We start from the raw sequence: 9,967 nt of genomic DNA, 5'->3' as shown, positions 1-9,967 counted from the left end.
TAAACATTGTTTAATTGTTTAAGTGTTTTTAAATGTATGGAACAGTGTTTTGTCTCTTTCAAAACTCTCCCGTCATTGGCCGGATACATGGGGACGATTTTATATTCACTATGACCGTTACTATTCCAGTGAGACGAAGTACGTCCGGTGACAGGAGTGATCCCATGTTAATTTTGTCCAAAAACCAGAGCATTCCCTTATCCGTTGTACCAACCATCGGAGAAGGGGAAAAATCGGCCTGAAGCGCCAATAGTCTGGCCCCTTCTCCCGTTGGCACTCTGTCATTTTTTTGACAATTTTTCAAAACTTCATTTTTGATTATTTTAAGTTATAATTAAGCGTTTTCTTCAATTTTTTTTGCTTTCCACGGGTGGGGGCGCCTGGCAGGCCGCCTATGAGCACCCAAATTCGGCCTGGATCATCCAGGATTTGTGGGCTAAGCTCCATAAACTGACTAAATCACCCAGAGAGGTCACCTTTCTAGCCCAAATATATATAATACAAATACATTTAAATAGTAAAAGGTGCACTTGTGCTCTGCATTACCCGGAATTTTATTTTCATAGCCTCATGATAGTGATTAAAAATCATTTTCATGGGAAAAAGTGTTAAAACGCCTGATTAAATTATATGCAGGACCCCAGTGAGCTCCAGACTATGTGCATTGTGTTGGGGAACCATATAAATGATAGAATAAATGCATTTAAATGCAAAAATAATGATTTTAAATCATTTTAGGGGGACAATTGTGGAGAGGAGCCTGAAAATGACTCTGCAGCAGGCTGCCTATGAGCACCCAAATTCGGCCTTCTTCACGGAACCACGACCCCTTCTGTGGAGGGTATTCTCGTGCCCCTGGTGAGCACACGTTGACCCAGGAAAGAGTCTTCAAAACACAGGTAAAAGTGTGTTAAACAGTGGGGTAACATGTTTGAAATGACAGCACACTGCTGCTTGTTGGCAGGCTGACTCACTTCACTTGTCTCACACACACCCAGGGGGGGAGAAAGAGGACACATTGACCCAGGAAAGAGTCTTCAAAACACAGGTAAAACTGTGTTAAACAGTGGGGTAACATGTTTGAAATGACAGCACACTGCTGCTGGTTGGCAGGCTGACTCACTTGACTTGTCTCACACACACCCAGGGGGGGGAGAAAGAGGACACATTGACCCAGGAAAGAGTCTTCAAAACACAGGTAAAAGTGTGTTAAACAGTGGGGTAACATGTTTGAAATGACAGCACACTGCTGCTTGTTGGCAGGCTGACTCACTTCACTTGTCTCACACACACCCAGGGGGGGAGAAAGAGGACACATTGACCCAGGAAAGAGTCTTCAAAACACAGGTAAAACTGTGTTAAACAGTGGGGTAACATGTTTGAAATGACAGCACACTGCTGCTTGTTGGCAGGCTGACTCACTTGACTTGTCTCACACACACCCAGGGGGGGAGAAAGAGGACACATTGACCCAGGAAAGAGTCTTCAAAACACAGGTAAAACTGTGTTAAACAGTGGGGTAACATGTTTGAAATGACAGCACACTGCTGCTTGTTGGCAGGTAAACATTGTTTAATTGTTTAAGTGTTTTTAAATGTATGGAACAGTGTTTTGTCTCTTTCAAAACTCTCCCGTCATTGGCCGGATACATGGGGACGATTTTATATTCACTATGACCGTTACTATTCCAGTGAGACGAAGTACGTCCGGTGACGGGAGTGATCCCATGTTAATTTTGTCCAAAAACCAGAGCATTCCCTTATCCGCTGTGGGTCCTGCCAACCCCATGTCCTGTCCCGTTGGGGGTCCCGCCGACTACTGCTCCGCCGGGTTTCCTGCTAACACCAGATCCTGTCCTGTTGGGGGTCCCGCCGACACCTGCTCCGCCAGATTTCCTGCCTACACCATATCCTGTCCTGTTGGGGGTCCCGCCGACACCTGTCCCGCCGGGGGTCCTGCCAGCTCCATGTTCTGTTCTGTTGGGGGTCCCGCCGACACCTGTCCCGCCGGGGGTCCTGCCAACTCCATGTCCTGTCCTGTTGGAGGTCCCGCCGACACCTGTTCCACCGGGGGTCCTGCCAACTCTGTGTCCTGTTCCGTTGGGGGTCCAGTCGACACCAGCCTTTGCTCCATCCGAGGTCCCATTGACACCAGCCAATGTCTGGTTCAGGATCCCGTCTACGCCTGTCCCGTCGGCTCCGGTTCCTGTCCGGCCGATACTGGGTCCTGCCCGTCCTCCGGAGCTGTCCCGTCGGTGCCTTCCTGCCCGTCCTCCGGAGCTGTCCCGTCATGGCCTTCCTGCCCGTCCTCCGGAGTTGTTCCGTCAGCACCTTCCTGCCCAGCCTCCGGAGCTGTCCCGTCAGCGCCTTCCTGCCCGTCCTCCGGAGCTGTCCCGTCGCCGCCTTCTTGTTCGCCCTCGAGCCCGGCCCCCTGAGTGCCGCGGTCTTCGCCCTCGAGCCCGGCCCCCTGACTCTTCCAGCCACTGCCTTCGCTCTCATGCCTGGGCCCCTGAGTTCGCCCTCTGTGGCCTTTGCCCCTTTTTGGACTCTGCCTTGCCCCCGGGCCGTCCGCCCGGGACCCCTTCCGGGCCCGTCCTCCGGACCCCCTCCACCCACCCTTTTGGTCCTGGTTGTGCGTCCCTCCTCCGGGCCCCCTCCGCCCACCCTTCTAGAGGTTTTGGACTTTTTGGGGTTTTCTTGGGACGTCTGGAATCCATCCCTTGAGGGGGGGTTTCTGTTACGGTTTTGTATTTATGTTTTCATTTTCCACCTTTGTTTTGAAATGTTTTCCTCCTTGTGTCTTCTCTGTTCCTTCTTCCTGTGTTTGCCTTCCTGTCGTTAGTTTCCCTGGTGTGTCTGATTGTGTTCACCTGTTGCCCTTGTGTTTCTGCCTCCCTTACCCCAGCTGTGTCTTGTCGGTTCATTGTTGGTTTTTCCTGTCTCCCTCCATGTTGGTCACGATCGTTTTTGGTATTGTATCTTCCTCGTGTTACCTATGTGTTTCATGCCATGTTATTTACGTTCATCAGCTTTTTTATTAAAGCTCACTTTTGTTTTGAAACCCGCTTCCCTTTTAATCTGCATTTGGGTCCTACCTTTTGCCGAACCCTAACACAATATAAGGCGATATAAACATATGGAGTGTTTTTAACAGTTTAAACCAGCGGACAACAATCTTTTTGAGACCAAAACCTACCTAAACGTAACAGTGTTATATGCATATAACACTGTTACGTTTAAGGGTGCACGGTAAGGATTAAGGGGAACAGGATTGAGGGACGGGGTTCAATGGGCGAGGAGCTTTAGGTGATGAGCAAGGATCAATCTGGAAGGACCAGAACCTCTAATTATATCCTCTACTCGTACATGAGGATCCTCAGAGTGTGTTTCTCTGGTTGTAATCAGAGCACGCAGAAAGCTGCACACCTCACAACGCTTCCCTCATCAACCTCCTTGAAAAATAGTAAAATATTACAGGCCCAACATGTTGAGTATATTTAAAAAAAAATGTAACTTCCTTACATGCCCACCTCTCTTCAATCCCATAATGTATGGCCTTAAAAAGAAAAAGTAAGATGTGTCAAAGTGTGTTTGCTTCTGAATTGAAGATCAGTGGTTGTGTCAGAAAAGAAATAAGCTATCAAGGATCAAAGTGTGCTGCATCATTCAAAGTGAATATCTACAGATAGGGAACATTTAGTCAGCTTTTTTAATTTAAATGTCTGGATTTATTGGACTCTGACAGTTCTAATGAATGCAAAAGATTGGGCCCGGCAGAATATGAGTTTGACACTTTATATTACATCGCTCCTATGTAATAAAAGGAGCTATGTCAATTTGGAAAATTACATTCAAATGGTTGAATGTCATTTGCCAGATTAGCTTTGCACACATTAATACCATTAGGATCAGAAATGATCATATGTTTATAGAAGTCAGACTCGAATCTCTTTATCCTCTTAGAGAGCGTCTTGCACGTCAAATTAATATTTCTTCCACCACGTGTTCCCTCGCGTCCGTGACCAATTACAGCCCAGAGACATCCGGCATCATACGCCATTTTTTTGGTTCATCATTCTTTTTAGATTACTTCTCACTTGGTTTATACCCTAGTAAAAATAATCCTGATATGAAAATATATTGTTAGTTTTGTACATTTTGGATACATTTAGACTAAAATAGAACTGGAAGCAGCTTATGTTTTAGGTCGGGTATATGTTGTGCCAATCTTTTTCTGACTATTAATATTATTGATCTATCAGAAGCTATTGAGTCTATGCAAGATGGTGACGACCAAAAAACAAAAATGATGACGACTAGAAACCAAGATGGTGACGACTAGAAACCAAGATGGTGACGAGCAGAAAACAAGGTGGTGACGACTAGAAACCAAGATGGTGACGACTAGAAACCAAGAAGGTGACGACTAGAAACCAAGATGGTGACGAGCAGAAAACAAGATGGTGACGACTAGAAACCAAGATGGTGACGACCAGAAAACAAGATGGTGACGACTAGAAACCAAGATGGTGACGACTAGAAACCAAGAAGGTGACGACTAGAAACCAAGATGGTGACGACCAGAAAACAAGATGTTGACGAGCAGAAACCAAGATGGTGACGACCAGAAAACAAGATGGTGACGACTAGAAACCAAGATGGTGACGACAAGAAACCAAGATGGTGACGACTAGAAACCAAGATGGTGACGAGCAGAAAACAAGATGGTGACGACTAGAAACCAAGATGGTGACGACCAGAAAACAAGATGGTGACGACTAGAAACCAAGATGGTGACGACTAGAAACCAAGAAGGTGACGACTAGAAACCAAGATGGTGACGACCAGAAAACAAGATGGTGACGACTAGAAACCAAGATGGTGACGACTAGAAACCAAGAAGGTGACGACCAGAAACCAAGATGGTGACGACTAGAAACCAAGATGGTGACCAAGATGGTGACGACTAGAAACCAAGATGGTGACGACTAGAAACCAAGATGGTGACGACCAGAAAACAAGATGGTGACGACTAGAAACCAAGATGGTGACGAGCAGAAAACAAGATGGTGACGACTAGAAACCAAGATGCTGACGACTAGAAACCAAGATGGTGACGACCAGAAAACAAGATGGTGACGACTAGAAACCAAGATGGTGACGACCAGAAAACAAGATGGTGACGACCAGAAACCAAGATGGTGACGACTAGAAACCAAGAAGGTGACGACTAGAAACCAAGATGGTGACGACCAGAAACCAAGATGGTGACGACTAGAAACCAAGATGGTGACGACTAGAAACCAAGATGGTGACGACTAGAAACCAAAATGGTGACAACTAGAAACCAAGATGGTGACGACTAGAAACCAAGATGGTTACAACTAGAAACCAAGATGGTGACGACTAGAAACCAAGATGGTGACGACTAGAAACCAAAATTGTGACGACTAGAAAACAAGATTGTGACGACTAGAAACCAAGATGTTGACGACTAGAAACCAAGATGGTGACGACTAGAAACCAAGATGTTGACGACTAGAAACCAAGATGTTGACGAGCAGAAACCAAGATGGTGACGACTAGAAAACAAGATTGTGACGACTAGAAACCAAGATGTTGACGACTAGAAACCAAGATGTTGACGACTAGAAACCAAGATGGTGACGACTAGAAAACAAGATTGTGACGACTAGAAACCAAGATGTTGACGACTAGAAACCAAGATGGTGAAGAGCAGAAACCAAGATGGTGACGACTAGAAACCAAGATGTTGACGACTAGAAACCAAGATGGTGACGACTAGAAACCAAGAAGGTGACGACCAGAAACCAAGATGGTGACGACTAGAAACCAAGATGGTGACCAAGATGGTGACGACTAGAAACCAAGATGGTGACGACTAGAAACCAAGATGGTGACGACTAGAAACCAAGATGTTGACGACTAGAAACCAAGATGTTGACGAGCAGAAACCAAGATGGTGACGACTAGAAAACAAGATTGTGACGACTAGAAACCAAGATGTTGACGACTAGAAACCAAGATGGTGAAGAGCAGAAACCAAGATGGTGACGACTAGAAACCAAGATGTTGACGACTAGAAACCAAGATGGTGACGACTAGAAACCAAGATGTTGACGACTAGAAACCAAGATGGTGACGACTAGAAACCAAGATGTTGACGAGCAGAAACCAAGATGGTGACGACAAGAAAACAAGATTGTGACGACTAGAAACCAAGATGTTGACGACTAGAAACCAAGATGTTGACGACTAGAAACCAAGATGGTGACGACTAGAAAACAAGATTGTGACGACTAGAAACCAAGATGTTGACGACTAGAAACCAAGATGTTGACGACCAGAAACCAAGATGGTGACGACCAGAAACCAAGATGGTGACGACCAGAAAACAAGATGGTGACGACTAGAAACCAAGATGGTGACGACTAGAAACCAAGATGCCATCTGCACCAAACAGAGAATTGTCTGCATTCTTTAAGGACAGGCCTATACCGTAGTTCAGCTGGGCGACATATTAAATATAATGTGGATTTACGGATTGAATGGACCACGTCTGCATCTGGTGGTGAAACCCTGAGTTACATTAGGAGGATCCCTGAAGGATGACGTCAGTGAGCTGCAGACAGAAGGTAAAAGCAGCAGCTCAGAGATTCAGCTCAGTGAGGAGAGCAGCACCTCACACACTCTGGATCTCTGTATTATACACATTAATATCATCTGTTTTATGTGTTCTCATGATGAAGAACATGTGTTCACTGTTATTGCCATGTTTAAAGTGACATCTACATCCAGGTAATGCACTGCATAATGTTGTGATGCTTGAAGAACCACAGGAGGATCATGGTGACTCCAGCTCAGGTGTAGCAGGTGAAACACAACTGTTGTCTGACATTTGTTTCACATTTGACACAGGTTTCTGTTGTTGGATGTATAGTTGTTGAATAACGCTTTATCTGTGCTCATCTTTAACATAATGTTCTAAATCTTTAACAACAGGAGGATCATGGTGAACTCTACGGAAGCTTCCTATTTTATACTGACTGCATACTCTGACACCGGGGTTTTTAAATACCTATATTTCCTGATCATTCTGGCTTTGTATATTTGTATTATAGGTGCCAACGTGTTGCTGATTGTGGTTATCTGTGTGAACAGGAGCTTACATGAACCTATGTACCTTTTTCTGTGCAGCCTGTTTGTAAATGAACTGTATGGTAGTACAGGGTTGTTTCCATTCCTTCTGGTTCAGATCCTCTCTGACATTCACACTGTTTCTGCTCCGCTCTGCTTCCTGCAGGTTTATTCTGCGTATACATATGTGTGCGTGGAATGTTTTAACTTAACCGTCATGTCTTATGACAGATATCTTGCTATCTGTTATCCTCTGCAATATAACACATATATGACATCTAACAGAGCTTATTTTCTTATTACAGTGTCATGGTTGTTCCCTTTTCTTGCAATTGTTGTTCTGATATCCTTAAGTGTGTCTTTAACGCTGTGTGGGAACATCATTAACAAAGTGTACTGTGGGAATTATGAAATTGTTAAGCTGGCCTGCTCTGACACCAGGGTCAATAACATTTATGGACTCTTTTACACGGTCATCTCCATCATCATTCCTCTGCTTTTAATCCTCTACACGTACATGAGGATCCTCAGAGTGTGTTTCTCTGGCTCCAAACAGACCAGACAGAAAGCTCTCAGTACCTGCACACCTCACCTCGCTTCCTTGCTTAACTTCTTTTTTGGAGTTTTTTTCCAGATATTACAGAGCAGGTTTGATATGAGCAGTGTTCCCAACATTCTGAGCGTTTTATTATCCTATTATATAACATGCCAGTCTCTCTTTACCCCAGTCCTGTACGGGCTGAAGATGTCTAAAATCTGCATCATATGTAAGCGTCTGTTGTACGGAGAAGTTTAGGTCATCAAGAGATTGCAGAGAAAGAGAATGAAAGGACCCTGACTTCAGCAGTATTAACTCTAATGACGTGTCTAGTTCACTGTGTGCAGAGGAAGGAAATGAAACGTGCAGCTGTACATGTGCTGAGCTTGATGCTGCTCTCTCTTTCTGTTTCTTATCTTGCTTTTCACTTTTCATATCAGCCTCAGTGATTTTAGGAGAACCCTGAAAGGTCCATGAGTCAGGACGTTAGGAGTGAAACTGAAGTTAAAGCTGAATGAAGCTTCTCGCTGTGAACAGACACAGAGCAGCTTCATATCAACTAAGTTCCCAATATGTTGACAATATGTTCACTATTGTATTCTCTCACATGTAATGTGTCCCAAATATACATCCTGTGTACAAATCTGGTGTCAGCCTGTGTTGGGAATAACATGTAACAGATTGGTTCAGTTTGAGTCAGAAGAGGAATACACTTTTTTTTTCTCAACAGTTATTCTTTTGTCCTCTAATTCTATCCTCTACTCATACATGAGGATCCTCAGAGTGTGTTTCTCTGGTCGTAATCAGAGCACACAGAAAGCTGCACACCTCACCACGCTTTCCTCATCAACCTCTTTGAAAGATTGTGATTGTAGTTATTACATGTACAGCACTTTGGCCCGACCAAAAATCGCTTTTAAATATTCTTTATAAATAAACCCTGATTTGATTTGATTTGATTGTAAAATATTACACGCCCAACATGTTGAGTATATTAAAACAAATATATAACTTCCTTACATGCCCACCTCTCTTCAATCCCATAATGTATGGCCTTAAAAAGAAACAGTAAGATGTGTCAAAGCGTGTTTGCTTCTGAATTGAAGATCAGTGGTTGTGTCAGGAAGAAATAAGCTATAAATGATCAAAGTGTGCTGCATCATTCAAAGTGAATATCTACAGATAGGGAACATTTAGTCAGCTTTTTTATTATAAGTGCTCTTTTGGTAAGTCTAGATGCTGAAAAGGCTTTTGATAGCGTGAACTGGAACTTTCTCTATCTAGTACTAGAGCAGTTTGGATTCAATAAGGACTCAATTAAGTGCATTGAAACTATCTATCAAAATCCCACAGCTAGAATAAAAATGAATGGTAGTCTAACAGAAAGAATAGTATTAAAAAGAGGCAGGTTGTTTGTCCCTACTCCTCTTCGCTCTATACATTGAACCTCTAGCACAGGCTATACGGCAAAGTGAAGAGCTGCAGGGAATTAGGATTAAAGGACAGGAACACATAGTGAGTCTATTGGCGGATGATACTATAATATATCTCGAAAACACCAATAGAAGCTTTATCCAGCTGATGAACCTTATACAAATATATGGTGACCATTCAGGATACAAGGTGAATGTTAATAAAACACAGATGTTGGCCTTTAACTATACCCCCACTCAAGGAATGAAGAGCAACTTCCAATTAAAATGGGACTCAAAATCTATAAATGATCTTGGTGTGACGCTAACAAAACGACTGACTCATCTCTATAAAATAAATTATGACAAGATCCACTCACAGATTGAAAAAGACATAAAGAGATGGACAACCTTGACACTAGACCTAAGCTCAAGAATTGAAGTAATTAAAATGAACATATTCCCTAGACTGCTATATTTCTTCAAATCACTTCCAATTAAGATTCCCAAAGAAAAGTTTCAAATTTGGGATAAGATGATCTCTAGATTGATATGGACTGGTAAGAAACCGCAAATTAAATTGTGTACATTATAATTGGCCTAGGAAAAGGGGGTATGGCACGACCAAATCTGAAAGACTACTATTATGCAGCACAACTAGGTTCAGTAATTAAGTGGTGCGATAAGGACTATAGTGCAAAGTGGAAAGAAATTGAGATGAAGGTTTCCGGCATCCCAATCCAGTCTCTAATTGGTAATGTCGAAACATTTAAGGCACTACAGGACTCAATTGATCCAATAAGTCTGAATACTTGGTTTGACTTAATTAAACACTACAAACTAGAAAGGGAAGTAAACAT

General features: G+C 43.4%; 1 protein-coding gene across 1 annotated transcript; it reads left to right on the top strand.

Annotated features, from left to right (window-relative positions):
* The first annotated feature begins 7,029 nt into the window (after positions 1-7,029).
* LOC117469715 (olfactory receptor 11A1-like) lies at positions 7,030-7,953 on the top strand. The gene has a single exon (XM_034114200.1). It carries the CDS (start codon positions 7,030-7,032, stop codon positions 7,951-7,953), a length of 924 nt encoding a protein of 307 aa, XP_033970091.1.
* The last annotated feature ends 2,014 nt before the right edge of the window (positions 7,954-9,967 follow it).

This window comes from Trematomus bernacchii, unplaced genomic scaffold (assembly GCF_902827165.1).
Source record: "Trematomus bernacchii unplaced genomic scaffold, fTreBer1.1, whole genome shotgun sequence".
NCBI classification, from domain to species: domain Eukaryota; kingdom Metazoa; phylum Chordata; class Actinopteri; order Perciformes; family Nototheniidae; genus Trematomus; species Trematomus bernacchii.
The sequence above is the reverse complement of the archived record's forward strand: the minus strand, read 5'-3'. Positions and strand labels throughout refer to the sequence as shown.